The 22,346-nt window shown below is 56.4% G+C and overlaps 1 protein-coding gene and 2 non-coding genes across 12 annotated transcripts in view; all 3 read left to right on the top strand.

Annotated features, from left to right (window-relative positions):
* The window catches only part of PRRC2B (proline rich coiled-coil 2B), an 88,106-nt gene that overhangs the window by 60,179 nt on the left and 5,581 nt on the right, over positions 1-22,346 (top strand). For 4 of the 10 annotated variants that reach the window (XM_025888113.2, XM_025888110.2, XM_025888116.2 and 1 more), the window contains exons 15-30: positions 5,096-5,312; positions 5,955-8,021; positions 9,337-9,533; positions 10,116-10,261; positions 10,788-10,929; positions 12,654-12,736; positions 13,251-13,439; positions 13,587-13,784; positions 14,187-14,273; positions 14,999-15,103; positions 15,255-15,447; positions 16,190-16,287; positions 17,234-17,361; positions 17,939-18,179; positions 21,010-21,189; positions 21,777-21,868. In XM_025888113.2, coding sequence (XP_025743898.1) covers positions 5,096-5,312; positions 5,955-8,021; positions 9,337-9,533; positions 10,116-10,261; positions 10,788-10,929; positions 12,654-12,736; positions 13,251-13,439; positions 13,587-13,784; positions 14,187-14,273; positions 14,999-15,103; positions 15,255-15,447; positions 16,190-16,287; positions 17,234-17,361; positions 17,939-18,179; positions 21,010-21,189; positions 21,777-21,868 — 4,363 coding nt within the window. Of the gene's footprint in view, positions 1-5,095; positions 5,313-5,954; positions 8,022-9,336; positions 9,534-10,115; positions 10,262-10,787; positions 10,930-12,653; positions 12,737-13,250; positions 13,440-13,586; positions 13,785-14,186; positions 14,274-14,998; positions 15,104-15,254; positions 15,448-16,189; positions 16,288-16,581; positions 16,643-17,233; positions 17,362-17,938; positions 18,180-21,009; positions 21,190-21,776; positions 21,869-22,346 lie in introns of those variants that run through there. The other 6 variants (XM_073905604.1, XM_073905603.1, XM_025888115.2 and 3 more) reach the window with 5 other exon arrangements.
* Positions 15,830-15,914, top strand: LOC112836811 (small nucleolar RNA SNORD62). The gene has a single exon (XR_003211578.1). It is a non-coding gene; the product is annotated as a small nucleolar RNA SNORD62 (small nucleolar RNA).
* Positions 20,106-20,191, top strand: LOC112836810 (small nucleolar RNA SNORD62). The gene has a single exon (XR_003211577.1). It is a non-coding gene; the product is annotated as a small nucleolar RNA SNORD62 (small nucleolar RNA).

The raw sequence follows: 22,346 nt of genomic DNA, 5'->3' as shown, positions 1-22,346 counted from the left end.
TGGCCTTCTGTTCTAAGTATTCAAGGATGACCTCAACTATAAATTCCCATGAATTAGGAGTTTTAAGATACAACATTTTTGTTATACGGTTTCAAATGTTAGTCTGATTTTGATTTGTTATCCTTTTTTGGTTGATGATTTTTAATGGTATATTGTAAATTTGAAGTTTTAAGATTGTCCCTATGGTGTTAATTAATTTCTAATTGTGGTTGCTTTGTGGTCAGGCAATATTGTCTGGACCATAGAGAACAAGGGTCAGGAAACCTTCCTATAAATGCCAGATAGTCAATGTTTTAGGCTTTGAGCATCTACTCCATTTTGCTGTTTTAGAACAAAAATGACCAAAGACGATAGTAATTGAACGAGCCTGGTTGCTTTCCAGTAAAACTTTATTTTTAACAACAGTGGCAGGTCAGATTTCACTCAAGGGCTTTTGTGCACCACCCAGCTCCTGATCCAGGTTGCTTGGCATTTGTTGATATTTTCTTTGTAGGATATGACATGATCTTTTTTTTTTTTTAATTCTGTGTTTCTTTGAAAGGAACTTATCCTCCAATTTGGCCACGGCCCATTACCTGGAACTTGCTGACTGTGCCGTGACCACCTTCCCTATTTCCCCACAAGCTTTTACCGCCGCCCTCCTCCCCCCCCCCCCCCCCCCCGCCATCACTTACCGAGAGGTGCGGGGGGTCTCCCACTCTGACTGGAGATCTGTCAGATGCCAAAGCCTGTCAGGCTTTGCTTTCTCTGTCTGGAAGCAGACAGGTGTGGAGCGATGCATCTCGTTCTCCTCGTCATCACGTAGCACCTGCTGCCCTTGATTGTGCTTCCTCCCTCTGATGTCCACTCTGTCTGATATAAATGTCATCACTGCAGTTTTCTTTTGATGAGTGCTCACTTGGTATCTTTTTTCCATCTTTTTACTGTCAGCCTCTCTGAGCCCTTTTCTCGGGGGAGTTTGTATGTACAAGATATGCATGGTTTTACCCACTCTGAAGATCTGACTTGAACTGCCAAAGTGCCTCACTTTAGGTCTTGGGGATTATTATATTCGGATTTCCTACTCTCCTGTTTTATGCTTTCTGTGTATCTCACCTTTCTGTGCTTTTCTTGTTCTTCCCTTTTTTTGGAGCAAGTTTTCCTGTTCTTTTGGTGGTCGTACTCTGCGTTCTGTTTCTGCTGTTGTCAGTGGTTACGTTACACTCTGATACGCACCTCTGACTTGCAGCAGCCGGTCAGCGTCCTTACCCCTCACCTGAGCTCTGATGGTGCCATCAGTCTGTCTTCCTCTTGGCCCCTACAGCTTCAGTCCCTTGTTCCGTTGTTCCATGCCGTCTGTGTTTGTTCAGACTTGCCTGTCCCTATACTGGCTTCTTGGCTGCTTTCTCTTTCTTGTGTTTTCCTTCCATCTGGGTGCAACATGCTTCTTGATGACGTACGCTCTGTCGAGTTCTTCAGGAAATTTTTTGGCAGTAGGTTTTCTTTGCCTGAAGAAGTCTTTATGACACCCTTTCTCTAGCTGGGTGTAGAATCCTAGGTTGGCAGTTCTCTCTCTCTCAGGACCAAGAAGATAGTATTTCATTTTCTTCTGGCTCCCGTTGCTGCTGAGAGTGATTCATGTCTGCATAGCCTGCTCTGTTTTCTCTCTGGCTGCTGCTTTTGCTTTTTTTTTGTTTTTTTTTTTTAGTTTTATACTTTTCTTTCTTTTTTTAGTATTTTATTTATTTGTCAGAGAGCGCAAGCAAGGGGAGCGGGAGAGGGAGAAGGCCCCCACCAAGCAGGGAGCCTGCCATGGGGCTGGATCCCAAGACCCCGGGATCATGACCTGAGCCATAGGCAGATGCTCAACCGACTGAGCCACCCGGGCGCCCCGCAGTTTTCTACTTTTCTCTGTCTGTAGATTTTTGAAAGTGTTGACAGGTCCGTAGATAACCAACATCTAGAGCTTGTTTGGTGAATCTTTATCCTCGTTATATTTTCTAGACAACCGCACATGGGTATGGTATGGAACGTTCCTTGCTCCTTTGGCCCAGACACCAGCGTTGTTGAGCCTGGTGTCAGTGAGTGCGCACATCCGCAGTTCCCATCTCCTTCATGGCAAATTTCTGTATCTCTTTGAGTGCCCGAGGGGCACACGTCTTAAAACCCACTTTATGGACGCGGTTTTGACTGTTGATGGTGTATTCTCTGGTTACTGCCTCGTTGGTGGCAGAGCCGCCCTTCTTTGTGGGAGCCTTTCTGCCAGGCCCCAGAGCTCCTCTTTCTCTATTACTGGAATTTTTTTTTCTCAGATCTGTATTTTTTTTTTTTTTTTTTTTTTTTAAAGATTTACTTGTTTAGGGGTGCCTGAGTGGCTCAGTCGTTAAGCGTCTGCCTTCGGCTCAGGTCATGATCCCAGGGTCCTGGGTTAGAGCCCCTCATCGGGCTCCCTGCTTGGTGGGAAACCTGCTTCTCCCTCTCCCACTCCCCCTGCTTGTGTTGCCTCTCTCGCTGTGTCTCTATCAAATAAATAAAAAAATCTTAAAAAAAAAAAAAAGATTTACTTGTTTATTTCAGAGAGAGAGTGTGTGTGAGTGGGGGAAGGGCAGGGGGGTGAGAGAGTCCTCAAGCAGACTCCCTGCTGAGCACGGAGCCCAACACCAGGCTCGATACCAGTACCCTGAGGTTATGACCTGACATCAAATCAAATCTTTTTTGTGTGAGCATCATACTTTTTTTTTTAAGTTCTTAATTACTTTTTTATGCTTTTACTAATTTAAAACATAATTTCTAGTGTTTATTCTTTATCTGAAGTTCTCAGGGAGGCATATAACCCTGTGGCCTGTGTGGGCTCATGGCAGGCGGCTTCCCACACATGCTGGTAATTTTGGATTGTGAGTTCATCTTCAGCAGAGTTTTATTTATTGTAGGAATCCAGTACGGCTCGAGTGGAGAGTCTGTCCCTCCAGGGTGGTTTTCTCCTGCCCGCCTAGAACCACCTGTTATTTTTACTTGGGACATTTCTATACCACTCTGGGGGTGTAAATCTGAACCCTCCTCCCCCCAAACTGCATGAGAGCTGGCACGGCTATACATTCCTGGGAGAGAACTGGTTTTCCTCACTGGTCCAGGCCAAGACACAAATTTCCTTGTTGCCCTGTACTAAGGAGCATATTTTTTTTTTAATAATTTTTATTGTTATGTTAATCACCATACATTACATCATTAGTTTTTGATGGAGTGTTCCATGATTCATTGTTTGTGCATAACACCCAGTGCTCCACGCAGAATGTGCCCTCTTGAATACCCATCACCAGGCTGACCCATCCCCCCACCCCCCTCCCCAGGAGCATATGTTTTTAAATCTGCCTTTTAATTGAGGGCCTCGCCCTCTGAGGGTCTCTGTCTTGAGCAGCATCCCGGTTGCAGCTCTCTGCCTTGTGCAGAAAAGCCCCATCGTCCGTGCTGCTGGGTGATGAAGACCCAGCCCATAGTTGCTGGGACTGACACCAGTGTCCCTGCTCCTGTCCAGGAGGCACCAGCTTGTGGCACTGGCCTGGGGCTGTGGTTTCAGCCCACTGGGGGTTTCCCGTTCTTGGAAACCTCTGCAGGGGAATGTTTGACACATTCTGCACAGCATTTTTGTGGCAGACAGCGTTTGGGGTAGCAGGGTTTTTCAGGTAATAAGAGCTGCCATATTGCCCAAAACAAGCCGATGACAGTGTTGAGCGCTTTGGCGTGCCTCATAATCAGTACTTAATGAGCCGCGTGTAACTTTAGAGTTCCAGAGAGGGTCTCCACCTCTTGACTCACGCTGACTTTATATTGGAGTCCCGTATCAGTGGCATTTGAACAGGGCGCTCCACAGCTACAAGAAAGCTTTAAAGCTGCTGGCTTAACGTTGAACCATTTTCCGGCCAGATTATCTCAGTAAAACATGGTCACAACAAAGTGCAGGGCTGCTAATTAGCTTTGTGAAGAGAGTGTTTGAAAAATCAGATCTTTTTCTCTCCACAGGCTTAGGCCCAACGAGACCTTTAATTTCTGCGCTGCCTCCCTGCCCCCTCTCCCCCACTTGATCGAAATGGACAGAGAGGCCATGGGGGTTCACTTTCCCCAGCCACCTTCTCTCTGGTGGGACAGGGTGTCCTTTGTCTCTCTCTTTAATTTAAAGATTTATTTATTTGAGGTGGGGGAGAGGGGCAGAGGGAGAGAGAGAATCTTCAAGCAGACCTCCCCGCTGAGCTCGGAGCCCACCGCAAGGCTCAATCCCACAACCCTGAGATCATGACCTGAGCTGAAACCAAGAGTCGGAAGCTTAACCGACTGAGCCACCCAGGCGCCCCGTCCTCTGTCTCTTAATCACCTCAGGCCAGTTAACAGTTGGTTGTCATCTGTGTGTCCTCCTGCCCCCATTCACTGTACAAAAATGTGGAGTGTTGCGGTCAGTCTTAGGGCTAGAAGTAGAAGGAACTGGGGTGCTTGGCTGGCACATTCGGTGGAGCGTCTGACTCTTAATCCTGGTGTTGTGGGTTTGAGCCCCACGTGAGGTGTAGAAATGACTTAAAAATAAAAATAAAATCTTAAAAAAAAAACAACAAAACCGAAACCAAAATCCCTTCTCAAGTCGTCTTGCTTGGGTTTTGAAGCAGGTAGTCCCGCTTTTTGTCTGTGTAAGCTCTCTGGCATGCAGCTCCCCTTCCTTGTGTGTGCAGGAGACCTCGGGCGTCTCTGCTCGCACACAGACCTTCGTGGCTGGTGGATTGGCCCCTCTGGCCTTCTGCCAACAGGAGGAGCTCTCCAGTTAGCTATTTCCAGTTTCCATTTGCCAGGTTGGTGCACTCTTCAACACAGGGCTCTGAACCTGGGAGCTCAGGTTGGACTTCACGGGCCCCAGGACTAGTCTTTTGGATACCTCACGTTGCACGCGTGTGTGCTTTCAGAGGTTCTGTGGTCAGAGAGCATGGAGAGCCTGGTGATGGTGGGCAGGCGGGGTGCTGTGTCCACATGATAGGGTCACTGTTGTCTCCTTTGAGCCTCTGGTTGCCCCTGAGATTGGAGTGTGGCTCTCTGAACAAGCCGATACAGATTGGTTCTTTGCCTTTGCCTTCTTCAGGATTGATGAAGCCAGTGTTGCCCCAAGATTCCCTCAGTGGGACTGGCTGTCGCTCCGAGGACCAGAACTGCGTGCCCCCACTGCAAGAAAGGAAAGTGGCTGCCCTCGATCCAGCCCCCGTGTGGAGCCCCGAGGGTTACATGGCATTGCAGAGCAAGGGCTACTCGCTTCCCCAGCCGAAATCGAACGACACTTTGGCCATGGACATGCACGTCAGGTGAGATGGAACTTGGCCCTACTGGCCTGCAATTGAAGGCAGAATATCCCATGTCCTGCTTGCAAGGGGCTCGGGGATGAAGCACTGTCCCCGGAGGCATTGCCTGGAGAAAGGGCGCTTTCAGGGATTGGCAGTGTCCTCCGGGGATGGAGAATGTGATGAGGTTTGCTTGAAGGCTTTTGTATGAGAGGCGATTCCCCGCCTGCGGTCCTAGGTCAGGGCGAGGGGTGGGGCCCGGCAGGGTCGAGTGCCCGGGTCGTGGCTCCTTCCTGTGAAAGTGAAGCAAGTGGGCCCTGCTGGCCCAGTGCCCCAGACTCTCCGTGGACTCCCAGGCTCCAGCTTGTCGTTTGAACTAGAGGATCCCCAGCTGCTCTGCCTCCAGGTGGCACGCTGAGTGCACCAGCCGCCACCGCACTCTTCACTCTGGACTCCGGGGGCCGCCCGGCAATCTATGGCCCAGCAGCTCTGAGACATGTCTAAAGATAGAGCAGATGTTGGTGCTTATGTTTTTTTTTTTTTTTTTTCTTTTTCGTTTTCTTTTTTAAAAAATTTTTTTCTTTTTAAAACTAAGCTCTGTGTTCAGCATGGAAACCAGGAACCAGGCTCCAATCACGTTGACTGATTTTTCTGGTTCCTTTTCAGGAATGAAAGCTCTTACTCTGCCTCCCCCGGAAGGTCAGGGGGCGTAGGTGCCCAGCGCGATCTCCTTGAGGAGAGAGGGGAGGAGTTCTTGAGTGCTTTTGACAAGAAGGCCCAAGCAGACTTTGACAGCTGTGTCTCTTCTCAAAGAATAGGCCAGGAGCTTTTGTTTCTACCCCAAGAAAATATTCAGGAAGCAGGTGCTCCTGGGGGTCACACCCCAGACCTCAGGTGTTCCCCACTGGAGCCCGACTTTGCCCCAGCCGAGAAAAAGCCAGAGTATAGCAATTGGGACGTTAGCCACCCACCAGAGGCCACTGACACAACCAACGGCATCGAGAAGGGGGCGCCCCGGGAGGAGCCGTCCTTTAACGTTTCCTCCTGGGAGAAGGAAGGGAGCCCCAACAAAGAGCCGCCCCTGGAGCCCGAGTGGACGCCGGAGCCCCGGGGCCCAGGTGGCCAGCACCCGGAGCAGACCGGCAGGACGCGGAGGTCGGGACCCATCAAGAAGCCCGTCCTAAAAGCCCTCAAGGTAGAGGACAAGGAGAAGGAACTCGAGAAGATGAAGCAGGACCTGGGGGAGGAGAGTGCCTGCGTGGCCAAGGAGCAGGGGCCGGTTCGCCCGGCAGCCAAGGACGAGGAGGACGAAGAGAACGACCCCGCGCTGGCCAACTCCTCCCCCTCGCCCTCGGAGGACCAGGGCTCTGCCCGGGCTGGTTTGGGCCACGAGGCCAGCAGGTGCGAAGGGGACGAGAAGCCTGACAGGGCCTGGGAGAGCAGACCCTCCCGGGAGTCCAGTGACACTCCCCCGACAAAGAGGAACAACTGGATTTTTATCGACGAGGAGCAAGCCTTTGGGGGCCGAGGGCAGGCCCGGGGCCGCGGCCGCGGCTTCCGAGAGTTCACCTTCCGCGGGCGGCCTGCGGGCGGTGGCCCCGGCCTCTGCGGTGGGGGGGTGCTCGGGGCGCGGGGCATCTACGGCGGTGGCCAGAGGAGCAGCCGCGGCCGGGGGCTGCGGGACTTCGGCCAGCCGGAAGACTTCCCCAGGGCCAAGCCGCGGCGGCGAATCGCCAGCGAGACCCACAGCGAGGGCTCCGAGTATGAAGAGCTTCCGAAGCGGCGGCGGCAGCGAGGCTCGGAGAACGGGAGCGAAGGCTCGCTCCTGGAGCGGGAGGGCAGTGCCCTGAGGAAGGGTGACTTCAGGGACTCCTGGCGCTCCAACAAGGTGTGTTCCGAGGACCATAGCGGCCTGGAGGCCAAGAGCCGAGGCCCTCGCGCCTTCGGCCGGGCACTCCCTCCCCGGCTGAGCAGCTGCGGCTACGGGCGGAGAACCTTCGTGTCCAAAGAGGCCGCCCACTGGCAGAGCAAGAGCCCGGGCGCCTCCTGGCAGGAGTACAGCTCCCCAGACGCGTGCGGGTCCCGGCGACCTGCAGATAGAGACTGTGTCCCCGACGCATACAGACATTCTGACTCGTTTGGTGCCAGGGCCTTCGAGGACAGCCGCCTGGAGGACAAGAGGCCCTTCTTCCCCGATGACCACACGGCTGACCCAGAAGGCACAGAGAACCGGCCCTTCCGGAGAAGGCGCCCCCCACGCCAGGACAAGCCGCCGCGTTTCCGGCGCCTCCGGCAGGAGCGGGAGTCCCTAGGCCTGTGGGGGCCCGAGGAGGAGCCCCACCTGCTGGCAGGGCCGTGGCCGGGCCGGCCCAAGCTCTGCCCTGGGGACAAGAGCGGGTCCCCCGAGCTCTCGTACCAGAACTCATCCGATCACGCCAACGAGGAGTGGGAGACGGCCTCTGAGAGCAGTGACTTCAGCGAGAGGCGGGAGCGGCGCGAGGGTCCCGGGGCCGAGCCCGACCCCCAGGCAGACGGCAGCCTGCCCGGGGCTGCCGTGGGCGAGAAGAAGGAGCTGGCCAAGAGGAGCTTCTCCAGCCAGAGGCCCCTGGCTGACAGGCAGAGCCGAAAGCTGGAGCCGGGGGGGTTTGGGGAGAAGTCCGTTAGGCCAGGTGGTGGTGACACTTCTCCCCGTTATGAGAGCCAACAGAATGGGACGCCTTTGAAAGCCAAAAGGTAAAACACAAACCCAACCCCAGGCTCTTTTCTGTTGCTGTTGTTCTGTTACTAAGCCCGTTTTTTTAAGCAGCACTCCATGCATGCGTGTCCCGCCGTGTGTCAGGAGCCCCGACTCTCTCTCTCTGTGGTGCCCCTGGGGGCACCTGCCCGCCAGGGCCATTGTGTGTGAGCGTCTCCATCACTTGCTCTTGCACTGCTTGTCTGCTTCTCTTGTGGCGTGTTGTCGTTGTTGTGGCTTGAAAACCAAAACTTAGAGTCCCCGCCCCAGTGGTCCTTGTGTGGTGGCCGCCCCGGCACCCGGCCCGGGCATTCAGCCTGTAAGTGCCGTTGCCGCCCCACTGAGGGGGCACTACCCGTGCACGGTGCCAGTCCCCCAGATCCCTCTGCCCCGGGGCTGCTGTCAGCGTCCTGGGGGGCCTCTGGCCTCCTGGCCCTGTGGGGACAGGTCTTCCTGAGTCTGCCTCCCTACAGTGAGGAGATGTGGCTCCGCTTTGGGGATTAACCGCCTCGTTGAAAGAGCCAGGCAGTAGCGGCAGGGAGTGAGCTGCCTGAGGCCCTGTGAGCATCTCTCATTGGACCTAGGGGCTTGCGGGTGGCTGGTCTGTGCTCTGGGGCGGCTCATTGCCCGCAGGCTGCCCGGACTCAAGGAAAGAGGGGAGCACATGCAGGGGGTCACTTGTGCGGCCTGATTTCCGGATCACACACAGGCCACACCTCAGGCCGAGGAAGGCTGCTTCCTGCCTCCCAACCTCCTTAGAATCCAGGGCCAGAAACCTGGGGTGGAATTTACTCAGAGCCCCAGAGAAGGAGCCCTCAGAGAATGCTGATCCTTCCAGGTATCAGGCCAGCCTCGCTTTCCCTGCCCCAGATGCTAAGACTTGGCTTTGCTTCTGATTTCTGCCAAGAGCCTTGTGCTAGGGCCGGGCATGGCTCCTTGCTGGCCAGTCTCGTGTGCCAGGAGCAGAAAGTTCTGTGGCTCTGCTCAGAGCATCCCCTTCGTTGTCTCCTTTGCCCAGGCCCGCTGAGTTTGGCACACGGTGGGAAGGAACAGAGGCGCTGAGCCCTGGAAGGGGCAGGGAAAGAGCGGTGTTCCCCATGAGCAGGCGGAGCTGCTGCAGCAGGGTGGGCTGGGGTGGGGTGTCCACGTGGCCACGCACCGCTGCCGGAGAGCAGCTCCGACCGAACGAGGGGGACGCTGCAGGTCAGGGCGCTGTGTCCGTGTGCATGCTGTGTGCACATGCAGGTTTTCCTTTTCTTTCCTTCCCCAGCCTTCAGTTGCGTCGGAACTAACAAGATCCTCCTTCCTTTACAGGCCCCCCGACGAGGCTTTGCCTGGAGGTCTTGGTTGCAGCGGTGCGAGCAGCCACTACGCGCTGGAGCGGGCAGCCCACGCTGCTTCTGACGTCCCCGAAGCCCCCAGTGAGAAGGCAGAGAAGGAGGCCAAGCTGGCTGCTCAGAGGGCGGGTGAACAGGGAGAGACCATGAAACAGTTTGACCTCAACTATGGAAGTGAGTCTGTCCCCTCACGTCTTCAGGGGGAAGGAGAGCCCAGGCCCCTGAGGGCCACGGCGGCCCCCGTGGGGCTGCTGGCTTAGCCCCTTCTCTGAGCATCATGGCCTCCAGGCAGGTGGGGGGGGGGGGCTAAGTTCCCAGGCTGCGTTGGTGAGCAGAACAGATAGGATTCCTACTCTCACGCTGCTCACAGCCTTGCCGACCCCCCAGAGCCGCCCCGTAAAGAGGGGGAACCGCGGCCCAGAGAGGTTGAGTGGTTTGTCCAGGTCACGCGGCTGGTTAGGAGCAGAGCTGGGACTTCAGTGTTTCTGTCTCCAGAGACTGCCTTCTTAACTGTAGTGCTCCTCAGGTCTCTGGTTGGGGATAACCGTGCGCTGAGGGGCCGTGGGGAGGGTGTAGAGATCCCAGCAGGATTTCTGTAGACCTCATGAACACGCTCTGCTCCTCGGAGGCATCAAGCCGGTACCGGCCGGCCTTCCTGATCTGAGCCGTCCTTAGATACCAGCAGCTGGTAGGGTTGGGTTATCCTTTCTTCTGATGAATGGAAACACTGTCCCTTCTCGTGAAATCTGGGTTCAGATTCCATCATTGAAAACTGCGGGTCCAGCCCCGGGGAGGAGAGTGAGGTGGGCCCCATGGCGGGTGAAGGCTTCATCGAGGTCCTCACCAAGAAGCAGCGCCGTCTGCTGGAAGAAGAGAGAAGGAAGAAGGAGCAGGCTGTGCAAGTAAGGGGGGGCGGGGGGTGGGCAGGCTGGTACAGAAAACCCCAGAGTTCTGAATGAAGACCAAGATGGAAGTGGGGGAGGAGGGAGAGCGGAACGTCCGTGGCCCCAGCTGTCCTGTGGGAGGAGGTTAAGGAGGGTGGTTTGTCCCTGGTGACAGCAGCAAGACGCAGACCTCCATCCGCCCCTCCGAGCCCACCCTCCTCCCGCTGCTCTGGCCTGTGTGGGGTGAGATTTGTCATCCGGCACGTCACGAGGCTCGGAGATCCTGTTCTCAGACGCCGTCCCGGCTGGCCACTGCGCACTTGGTCTCTGTGGTCCGTGTCCAGGGGCCTGGTGGCCCCTTCCGGGTGTGGTGTGGTTGGCATTGCATTTACCTGGGGTTGAGGTGTCGAGAGGCGAGCGTTCCCGCACTTTGGGGCAGTTTCCAGTGGTAGGGTTTGGGGGCCCAGGGTGCTCTTCCTGGGAAGAACTTGTCGTTCTTCATGCTTCACGTCAAGGTTGGACACGTCCCTTTTCTTCTCCTCAGATGCCTGTCAAGGGCCGAGGTCTTTCCTCCCGTATTCCTCCTCGGTTTGCTAAAAAGCAAAACAGCTTGTGCCTGGAGCAGAGTGACGTGACCGTGCCCGGCAGTAGCCTGGGCACCGAGATTTGGGAGAGCAGCGGCCAGGGTAAGAGTTGGGTGCTTGGGCTCAGCTGCTTGGCTCAGGGCTGTCCCCTGCACCCAGAGCCCCTTCTCGGGAACATCCTGCTTTGGGGCCCTGTATCCGCGGAGCTTTACCTGTTTGCTGCCTCCTCTCCAGAGCCCCAGTGTTACTAGATACCATCTCAGTCCCACTTACGGCTGCAGCCCCTGGACAGAAGTAAACTCTCCCTGCTTTAGATTTGAGGCAAGAGCACACCATTCTGTGTGTGCAGGGGTCTGGACGACGAGAGTCCCCAGCCCTGTCCGTTACCCTTTGTTCCCACCTGTGCAAGAGCAGCAGGTGACCGCGAGGGAGGAGGAGAGAGTCAGAAGCTTTCCTGTCTGTGCTGTGAGCCGGCCCCGACCCCGGGCAGTTCTGTCAGTTCCTTCCGATGCTCTCGTAGCAAGTCAGGGAGTGGACCTGACTTCTTGGGAAATTTGTTTCCCTGAACTTTTGAAAAAAAAAATTTCAAATCCAATGCTGTTTTTCTGGTAACTCTTCATTTTAAAATACAAAACTGTTTTAATCAAGCAGATTCTTCTTTAATGCTTACTCTGGGCAGAGCCCTGCAGACTACACAGGTGAATGAAAGGATGCATGATGCCTCACAGGGGAGCTTAGAGAAATTGTCCGTTTCCAGTGTGTAATAGAGCGTAGCTGAGGCTTCCAGAGCGCAGAGCCGCGTGACAGACACCCACAGTTCTGGGTTCTGGGTTTTGATTCTTTTGAGTTTTACCACGTGACCTTGCTTCCAGCACATTGCAAAGTAACACTGGAAGGAGGGGCGCCTGGATGGCTCAGGCAGTTAAGCATCTGCCTTCGGCTCAGGTCATGATCCCAGGGTCCTGGGATCGAGCCCCGCATCGGGTTCCCTGCTCAGCGGGGAGCCTGCTTTTCCCTCTGCCCCTCACCCTGTTCATGCTCTCTACATGCTCCCTCCCTCTCTCTCTCTCTCTCTGAGAGAAAATCTTAAAAAAAAAAAAAATAAATAAAAGATAAAGAACATTGGAAGAGACCCAACTTTGAGTGGAAGTATAATAATCTCTAAATATTGATGTCAGATGCTTTGTTTGCACGTGTGAGTGATGCTTATCACACTCTGAATGTCCACAAATACCTGCCAGCTTGTCATTCGGAGCAAACTAGACTCCGGTTGTTTCTGCTCTTGGGCCCTGGCCGCCAGGACACTCCAGCGCCTCACGGGCTGCTCAGAGCCGGGGCCCCTGGACCTGAAAACGGCGTGTCAAGTTTTGTCTACTACATACATGGGGTCTGAGGCTTTTGTGGGAATCTTGGAGTGGTCCTGGAGCTAACAGGAGTCGATAAAGCGGCCTGAATCTTTGAAAGTCTGTGGGAGCTGCTGGCTTGTGGAAATGAATTGTTGCCTTAAGCAAAAGAAAGCTTCACTTCGCAGGGGTAGCAATATGGAATCCTCCCACATGTGCATGAGAAGCTGCCGGCGTGCTTACTAGAGCATGTAATCGATGAAGGAAAGAGAAGCGCGTTTATTAGAGTCTGACTGAGGACGCTGGGAAGTTGGGTAAAGCCAGCCGACTAGCTCCTGTGGATCAGATCTCTCTGGCATGCCGTTGACGGGACAGGGAGGACGGATAGTGGCCTGGGTGTGTGTCGGCGGCACCCGGGCTTGTTTCTCCAGCCTAGGGGTTCCTCTGTGATGCGCTGACTCTCTGTCTTGCTCCCTCGGGCAGCCCTCCCCGTTCAGGCCCCGACTAACGACTCCTGGACAAAAGCCGCCACTGCCTTCAACAGCGCCGAGCCTGGCTCTGCCGAGGTGAGTGGCCGCCACGCTGCTCGGGGCTGCGCGCATGCCCACCGCCCCCGTGGCTGGCTCTTCCTGGGCCTCGTGCACCCAGTGCCTAGGCCAGCTCTCCCTCACCACAGCCACCGAGCCTGGCCCCGGGGCCATCTCCGCAGGCCCTGGCTTGGCGCTCGTCTTCGGTCCTGACTTCTCATCTGTGTGAAGGGTCGAGAGTGGGGGATAACCCGGGAGAGTGGGCGCCTGGGGCCTCTCCTGCAAGGCTGTGGTGGCGGTCGGTCTGTCTGACCTGGGTCACAAGGGGATGAGCTTGGCAGCCATGTCCCTGGCACCTACTGCGTGTCTTGTGGTTTTGACTGTGTCATCAGTTGTTGGGTACCGCTGGCAGGTCAGGGCAGAGGTCGGGACAGCACTGAGAGGGACAGGCATACTGGGGGAATGTGTCTCAGCCACGGGCTTGGTCTTGCTTCCTGGTCCCGTGTTGGAGTTTGGGGGTCAGGGCTCTTAACCCATTTTGTGCCTTGCACAGCAGGGTTTTAAGAGCAGCCAGGGGGACAGCGGCGTTGACCTGAGCGCTGAGTCTCGGGAGTCGTCTGCCACCTCCTCCCAGCGCAGCTCCCCGTACGGCGCTCTGAAACCGGAGGACATGAGCGGGCCTGGCCTGGAACCCAAGGCTGACGGCCACAAGGAGCAGGCTCAGAAGCAGTCCGAGCCGAAGGTAAGCTGGAAGTCCATTCACAGAGGCCTGGACCAGGGCAGGAGGGGCTGTCGTCCTTTGTCGTCTTCCCCTCTTCCTGGGGCTCAGAAGCTGGGGGTTGGGGCCCTTCCAGCCTGTATTTCTCAGCGTCTCTGCTTTTCCATCAAGGATACAGAACAAGGGTCAGGACAGAGCAAGGAGCACAGACCAGGACCCATCGGCAATGAGCGTTCTCTGAAAAACAGAAAGGGCTCGGAGGGGGCCGAGAGGCTGCAGGGGGCCGTTGTCCCGCCTGTTAACGGGGTAGAGATTCACGTGGACTCCGTGCTGCCGGTGCCGCCCATTGAATTTGGAGTCAATCCAAAAGTAAGGCTTGGGTGTGTCTCCTTCCCCTCCTCCCCTTTTTTTAATAGTTGGAGAGAGAGCAGGGTGCTGAGACAGGGTCGTCACCGAGAAAGAGCAGGGAGATGGGAGCTAAACAGTTCTCTGGGGGAGCATTATCGGTGTGCTGGACACGGCAGGTGCTACTGAGCTGCCTTCTAGATTGTTCTACTGACAGCAGGCTGAGCAGAGCAGTTATCCTCACTGTCACCATTGGGTTGGCCAGTGGGCACAGGCAGGGAGCACAGAGGGAGGGTCGGGGTGGCATTTTTTCTTGGGTGCTGTCTGGTGAATGCTGCTCAGCCGATTTTTTAAGTCACTGAGACTATGGATGAAATTAACAAAAGGTGGGCCAGATGATTTCAGTGGGCTCTTCCTCCTCTTCAGGACTCTGATTTCAGCCTGCCGCCTGGTTCTGCCTCTGGTCCTTCGGGGAATCCGGTTGTCAAACTTCAGGATGCCTTGGCCAGTAACGTGAGTTTGCTTTCACCCAAGCTCTGTTGTTTCCTGTGCTGGCAGGCCCTGGAGAGATGGGAGCAAGCCTCTTGTGGCGGGGGTGGGGGTGCGGCAGCCCTGAAGCCCGAGGAGGGGACAAACACCAGGTTTGGAGTCAGCCGCCTGACCTGGGTGTGAGGTGTGAGGTGTGACGTGTGTTCTAGCTGAATGCATGTCCTTGGACAAGTTGTGTAAACATTGCACACCCTGGTTTTGGGCTCTTAAAATGGGGAAATGTAATTCCTAAGGTCTGGTTTATTTGGCATTCTGTGATTCTCTGATCTTCAGTGTTCTGTGGTTATCTATGTTCGATGGTGCTGGGACAGATGTCTTTATTCTGAGCAGTTTCTCAGAATCCCTGTAATATGTTCCTGGGCACTGGGCGTTGTGTGGGAGGGTCTATTGGCCACATTTCCGAAGAAATGTAACAAGGATCTCTTTTTTAGTCTTCGGGTGGGGAGGCTGAGACAGGACCGGGGATCTCCGAGCTAGGTCCCAGCGCCTCCGTGCTCCATGGGATGGGGGCGTGGATGTGGCTCTCCGTGGATTCTGTTGCGGGAATCCGTGAAGGCGTCCATCAGGAGGCTATAACCATGGTGTCTGTTGCTGGCAGCCTCATCCCAGGGGTATTGAGTGCACGTGGCCTGAACTGAAGGGGCATTTTGCTGTGCTGTTGTGTTGCATGTTTTCCTTTTCCCCTCCAGGCGGGCTTAACGCAGAGTATTCCCATCCTCCGGCGCGACCATCACATCCAGAGGGCCATCGGCCTCTCCCAAATGTCCTTCCCCACCGCTGACCTCACTCTGAAGGTAAACTAGTGTAGAGCTAGGCGGGGGCCACCTGGGTGCCTTAGCTTGGAAAGGGGCAGGAACAAGCAGCCCCGCACGCCATCCCGCGTCCGCCGTCTGCACTGGCCGCCGCCTCCCTGGTGGTAATTCTTCTGCTCCCCTCGCTTTTCAGATGGAATCCGCACGCAAGGCTTGGGAAAACTCGCCCAGTTTGCCGGAGCAGAGCTCTCCTGGAGGCGCAGGCTCAGGCATCCAGCCCCCGTCGTCTGTGGGAGCCTCCAACGGGGTCAACTACAGCTCCTTCGGCGGAGTTTCCATGCCGCCCATGCCCGTGGCCTCTGTTGCACCCTCGGCTTCTCTTCCAGGTTCGCCCTCCCCCGGCCCAAACCAGCTTGCGGGGTCGCCTCCTTTCGTTCTCCAAAGAGAAACTTGGATTGCCTGAGTTAAGGAATGTGCAGAAGTAGGAGTTTGTTGTAGGTCAGGTGGTCGTAGCTTCCCAGGGACTGCGGACAACTTGCACTTCTGCTTCCCTGGGAAGCAGAGATGGGGCTCACCGCCAGTGAGTGGCTCAGCCCTCTGTGCGAGAAGACTGACTCTCTGCGGGTTAGCCGACGAGACGAGGTCATACCTGGAAAGTGCCTTGTGTCAGCCAAGCCCTTGATAAGCAGTAGCCACCTTTACCACCGTGGTGGTGTGGTGGTGCTCCGAGGGAGAGTCTGGGGGTTTTTGAGGGCCCAGCTGTCAGCCTCCCAGTGATAGAGTCCCTGTAGACCATTCTGATCCTTTACTGTGGACTCAGTGCAGCGGGATAGAGAAGCCAGGGGCCGAGAGCCAGGCCACCTCGGCTGCAGTGGAGCTGCTCCTGAGGGTGCGGGCCAGTGGGCCGGGGGTCGGGGGGGGGGGGGGGTTGGAACCCGTCCCCGCTTCTGGGCCCTGATGCCGCCATCTGCCCGTGTTCCCCAGCGGGTGAGTTGGTGTGGGGCTGCTAGAGCACAGGGCTCTGCACACACTCCCTCCCGCTGACTCCCTGGGAACGTGTGCACGTGCTAACATTCGGGAACAGTGAGACTTGACGCTGTTCTGTCTCCTCTGGGCTTCTGTTTGCAGGCAACCACCTGCCGCCTCTGTACCTGGACGGCCACGTGTTCGCAAGTCAGCCCCGGCTGGTTCCCCAAACCATACCTCAGCAGCAGAGTTACCAGCAGGTGATGATAGCAAGCCAGGCGGCCCTGTGGGGGACGGGGGTGCAGCGCACAGTGGAGTTACTTCCTGTGTTGACTTGTGCATTGTCTCGCTTCCTGCATCCCTCAGCTGTAATGCCCAGCTCCTAGCCTGTCTTAGCAGCCAGGAAATGTTCAGTGTACAGACACAGGAGAGACAGGGAAGAGGAATGGAGCCCCGTGCTCCAGACTCTTGGTTTCCCTCTCTCAGAGTTCTTCCTGTGTCCTAGCTGGGGAATTAGCTGAAATGGAATTCTCTTTGGTATCCTTTGGTATCAGGTATCCTTCTGATGAAGAGAAGAAAGGCCTAGAGTCCCAGGCATGGATGCGTTAGAAAGAGGTAGTCTTAGAAACGTGCAGGCGTTTGTTTTCATGCAGGATGGGCGTATTTTCTGTGCTGCGAGGGGCGGATTTCTGGAAGCCTCCCTCCTGAAGCTGGTGTGGAGCCTTCTGATGGTCCAGCACCCCACGGACCTCTGTGCCAGGATGGTGGGGCCCTTGGGCAGAAGCAGATTTGGGGACCAAGGACAGAGGACTTGGCCTGTCCCAACCTCTTTGTAAAACAAATTTTTAAATATCACATCGTTTAGATTTACAAGATGTTGATCCTCACGTAACCGGATCGTACCACATGTATTCCTCGTGTACGTGTCCCATCCACCGTTGCTTCCGAAACGCACTGCTGTCAGTACCTGTGGCTAGGATTCATTCTTGCTGTTGTACAGAATCCAGTGTAGGAACATACCAGGGTTTGGGATTATTACCCATTGTTTGTTTTTCCCAAGAGCAAGGAAAGCACCGGAAGGACAAGCCCCAGTGTGCATTTGGGGCAGTGTTTCAGCTGCCGTGTGGAGGCGGGGTGGGGTGGGGGTGGGGGTGGAGAGGCAGCCCGGAGGGCCCTGCAGTTACCTACCCGGCTTCCCATCCGTAGGCTGCTGCTGCCCAGCAGATCCCACTCTCCCTTCATACGTCTCTACAGGCTCCAGCCCAGCTGGGACTGAGGGGCGGGCTCCCCGCCTCCCAGGCTCAGGAGATCTTCAGCTCCTTACAGCCCTTCAGGTGAGATGCAGCCAGGGATGCCCGCCTCCCAGGCCTGTGGGCTCGCTGCCTTTGTTGTGTGGCTGCTCCACGCTTCTCTGCTTTGGGGGGGCGGGTGGAGGGGGTGGTCACAGTCCTTTTCAGAGTCGTCATTAACTGCTGCAGGAGCTGCGTGGGCTTGATGGTCCTCCATAGGCCTTGTTTTTTCTTTCCACGTCATCCTGCCCCTTCCCAGCCCCTCCGCGTCCTCCCTTCTCACCAGTCACGACCCTTGGTCTGCTCTTTCCATGAGTCTGAAATCCCGGGCCTTTGGCATCACACAGGTTTTCCCGTGCCTTTTACAGCCTGGATATGTGACCTAGTGATGCTCAAACTGGCTCCTAGAGCAGCAGCATCCACACCATCTTTGGAGCCTGTTGTAAATGCAGATTCTCAGGCTCTGTCCCAGACCTCCTGAGTCAGAAACTCGGTGCGGGGGGTGGTGAGGCCAGCAGTGTGGGTTTTAGCAAGCCCTCCGGGGGGTTGTGGTGTGTGCTCTTATTTGAGGTCTTGCTGTTGCGCTCCCGCCTCTGACCCACTGTCTGTCTGGCTCTTGCAGATCTCAGGTGTACATGCATCCCAGCCTGTCACCACCCAGCACCATGATCCTCTCTGGAGGCACAGCCTTGAAGCCTCCGTACTCGGCGTTCCCAGGCATGCAGCCGTTAGAGATGGTGAAGCCCCAGTCTGGCTCCCCCTACCAGCCCATGAGTGGGAACCAAGCCCTGGTCTACGAGGGCCAGTTGGGTCAGGCTGCAGGCCTGGGCGCCTCCCAGTTGTTGGACTCCCAGCTCCCACAGGTCAGGAATTCTGTCCCTCCTGCCCAGAACACTGGGCCTCTTTCTTTCATGATTGTTTTTCCTTTTTATCTGCCTCTTGATGTGTGATTTGCTGCTGGTAACCTCGTGGCTGATCCTTGGGCTGCTAGAACGGGCCCAGGTCCTCTGCCCCTTGGGGACAGTCCTGTCTCCTGTTTACGTTTATCCCCTCAGGGCACTGCTTCTCCCACAGCCTCTCCTCACCCTCGTCCTGGGGGGCTTGGAGATGGGGTGCACGTCCTGGCGTGTACCCACTGATGCTTCTAGACCTCTTTCCCTCCCTTCTCCCCCAAACCCCAGCTCTGGAGCCCATACTGTCCACTGCTCCGCTGGCCTCCGTGTTGTTGTGATTCCACACAGTGAATCCAGTGTTGGCTCCACGTCTTCCTCATGACCGTCAGCAGTATTGGGTGGCTTTGAGGATCACTCCTCCCCTGCTTTGGCCCCTGACTCAGGCTCCTCAACACAGCTCCTAATCTAGCCACTGGTGGTTTTGATGTCTGCATAGATGATTGCCTGGTCTCTGTTCCACGGCCCCCTTATCCACCCCCCCCCCCCCCCCCCAGGGCTCCTCTGTGCTCACGGTCCCGTCCAGGCTGGTCAGTGCCAGAAGCTGTCCCTCTTCCGTCATCTCAAGCTTAAGGGTCTTACCAGTCACCAGCTCTGCTGTTCTGGCTCTGCCCGTCTAGCGCCCCAGCTCCGGCCGCCCGTTTACCACCTGACGCCGCGGGCTCACTTCCTTCCCTGCCCAGCTCAGCAGTGCCCCGTTGCGTTTGCTCTCAGCGCCCCCCTCCGGTGTTCTCACCTTGGTAATGTCCAGTCCTGGGGCTGCACAGCCGTCTGCGCCTATGGAAAGCCAGACCCGCTCAGGCTATGCGCAGCCACGCGCCAACAGCCACCTTCGGGAATGTCCGTGTCCCCTCACTTGGGCCCCTCAGTCCCCTGCCCCCACTGCCGGTTTCAGACTTGCAGCTTCCTCCTTGCCGCCTTCCACCCGCGGGATCTTGCTTCCCGTGTCACTAGAGAAATACAAGCAGTGACAAAATGAGATGTTGTACGATGTGCCCCCTGCCGGGTCTCCTGCCCCAGGGGTGGGCTGGCCATGCCTGGGGGAGGCCCTTCCAGCCAGGCTCCTGCTTGGTCCCTCAGATGCGCTGCAGGGCCGCCCTCCAAGGAGGAGGAGCCTCCTGTTTACACCCAGCCGACCCTATTATTCCCCTCGTTAAAGAGACCCAAAAAACCCATGAAACTTGTTTTTTTAAGGACACCAGTCGATTCCTGATGGTTATTTTTTACTCTCATGCTGCTGACCCATCAGTAGCACTTGACCCAGAGGATGCTCATAACCCCCTGGAATCATGTTCTTCGCTCTGGTTTGCAGGCACCATCCTGGTGAAAACGTCTTCCTCATCTGCGTGGTCTGCAATCTCCCCGTGCCCCCTGGGCTCTGCCCTCCAACCTCTGTCTGATCCTGTGGCCCTAAGTCCCATCAAAATTGGGGTCTTCCCAGTCCCACCAGGTGTCTGATTTCCAGCCCGTGGGCTGCCTGTCGCTTCCGCTCTGGCATCTTACGGCATTTGCAACCTGATGCACGAAGGCATCAGGTCCGAAACCTGGTTTTCCTCCTGGCCCTTCTGGCTGTCTTGTCCGTGTCACCCGTAGGTCCCCATTTGCCCTCACACCCTCTGATCCTTCAGCAGGTGCTTTTGGCTCTACCTTTGGAAAGTATTCAGATCTAGCCATTTCTTGGGCCTGCAGTCTGTTCTCAACACGGCAGCCAGGTTGCCCCCTAAAATACAAGTCTGGCCACACCACACGCTCCGAAGCCTAGCGCCGCCCTCCTCTTCGCCCCGCACCCTGTCCTGGGCAGGCAGGAGCGTGGGGTCTGGAGGCTCTGGCTGCCACTCGTCTCCATGATGCAGTTCCAATAGATCCTTCTGACCCCCCGCTGTGGACTCAATGCACGGGGGATGAAGAGGAAAGTGACTGAGAGACAACAAGTGGCTTCCCTGCCCCGGTCCTGAGTCTCCAGGGCCGCCCCCCCCCCCCCCCCACGTGGTGCTGGACTTGAGAAGTCACGAGAGCTTGCTGTCACCCCCCCCACCCCATACACACACGTTCTGCTGCCATAATAGCCTTCAGAAGGATCCAGGAGTCTCCAGTTCCAGGAACCCTGAACCCCAGAACCCAGTTGAGTTTTCCATCATCTTTGGAGGCAAAAGGGTGAAGGGGTTTTGCCTTTTTGTGCCTCGCAAAGGAGTACGTAGATACACATCCATACAGCGTCCGTTTCTGAGGATGCGCTTGGACGTTACTTGCTAAGAAGCCCTCCTGACCTTCCCTAACTCTTCCCCGCGCCCACGCACAGGGGGGTCTGCTGCCTGCACTCCCCGTGCTGGGTCCGCGTCCAGGGCGGCTCTGTCCTCACTGCTCCCTGGGTCTCACCGTGCCCTCGTGCTTCCCCCTCGTGCACATAGCGTGCGCTCGGCAAACCTTTGCTGGGCGAAAGCAAGAAGGTCTGGGGTGCATGTGGCCCTGTGCAGCCCTGGAGAGGAGCTGCTCGCGTCCCACGCTCACCCCAGGAGCACCTCACAGCGTGGCACCTGCTGGCATGGCCCTGAGCTTGTCTTCTCCACCTGCCTGGTTCCAGTGGCCAGACTTGCCCTGCCTTCGAGGGTGTGCCCTAGCGGAAATCCCGAACCTGTTTTATCTGAAGTATAACATGTACCCGCTCTCGGGGCCACGTGTAAACAGTAGCTTATGGCTTCCTCCCCGACACCCGTTTTTCCTCTTGACTGTCCCTGTCCTCCAGCAGCTGACGATGCCGCTGCCTGGCTCCCAGCTCCCCCTGCCGCGGTACGGCTCTGGACAGCAGCCCCTGATTCTGCCGCAGTCCATCCAGCTGCCGCAGGGGCAGAGCCTCTCTGTCGGGGCCCCCCGGAGAATCCTTCCACCTGGCTCCCAGCCTTCGGTCCTTAACACCAGCAGAGAGGTAAGGAGGACTCCATCCTGCTGCGTCCTGGGGAGAATCGTTGCTAGCTAGTCAGGAAGCACTGTTGGGGCAGAAAGGGCCAGAGGTTGGGGTGCAAGCTCTTGGCCTCACCAGACCACTGGTTTCCTGCGTGTGGTGAAGTCCTCTAGGATCCCCATGGTGGGGCCCCTTGGTTCCCGTGTAAACTAGCTACGTGAGCCGAGGCCCAGAGCAGAAGGGAAAGGGGTGTGTGGGGGTGACGCCTGGGGCCGATGGGCCAGGGGAGCTGTTGGGGGGCCGTCTTAGAGACTGGTCCCAGACATCCCCATAGAGCATGTCTAAGACTGGGGTCCAGGCTCTGCTGATGGCCGTCCTGGTGGTGCACAGTCCTCTCTCCCCACCCCACTTCAAGAGAACAAAAACGGGACAGTTCTTGGTTCCAAGAATTGTCTCTCGAGCCTAGATTTCAGGGGAAGGGGAGTGCTGATGCCGTTAGACGATCCCTCTCTCCCTGGAGATTCTCATCGGCTCTGCACGGGGCGGGGCAGTGAGGGCCCGGCGTCTCCGGGGCCATCAAACGACCACTCGTTCCCCCTTGGTGTCTTCAGTCCTCTCAGATGGAGCTGAAGGGCTTCCACTTTGCCGACAGTAAACAGAATGTTCCTTCAGGAGGCTCCGTGCCGTCACCACAGACTTACAGGTAACGAAATGCCCTGGGGGTTGGGTCCTGCGTCGCCCGGTACTTGGTCTAGACGGGACTCAGTGGTTCAGAAGAGTCTTAGGGGCCCAGGGAGAGCCGTGGAGGGGCATTGAGGCTGGGTCCCCTTTGAGGCCATGTGTCACCTTGAAGTTTCAGCGTTGGGACACGCTCATGTTGTAGGTAACCGTGGGGAAATCAGGAACTGGCAGAGTGCTTTTGCTTCTAGTTAAATGCTCTGTTTTGGGAGAGCTTTCTGGAAAGGTAGGAAAAGGAACGGCTAACATTTTAATAGTGTGAGGCCCGACCTATTCACAGCTTTCTCACGAGATTTTCCAAAGGATTCGGTGGCCAGGAAGGTCCACTGCCTGGAAGGCGAGGAGAATCCCCTTTCCCAGGGCTGCATGTCCCCACACTGGCCTCGCAGGGGGGCCATCAGTGCTTCCCAGGGCTGCATGTCCCCACACTGGCCTCGCGGGGG

Source organism: Callorhinus ursinus, unplaced genomic scaffold (assembly GCF_003265705.2).
Source record: "Callorhinus ursinus isolate GAN/ISIS: 27379988/994484 unplaced genomic scaffold, GSC_fseal_2.0 scaffold24, whole genome shotgun sequence".
NCBI lineage: Eukaryota > Metazoa > Chordata > Mammalia > Carnivora > Otariidae > Callorhinus > Callorhinus ursinus.
Note: the sequence above shows the minus strand (reverse complement) of the source record. Positions and strands in the feature narration are given on the sequence as shown.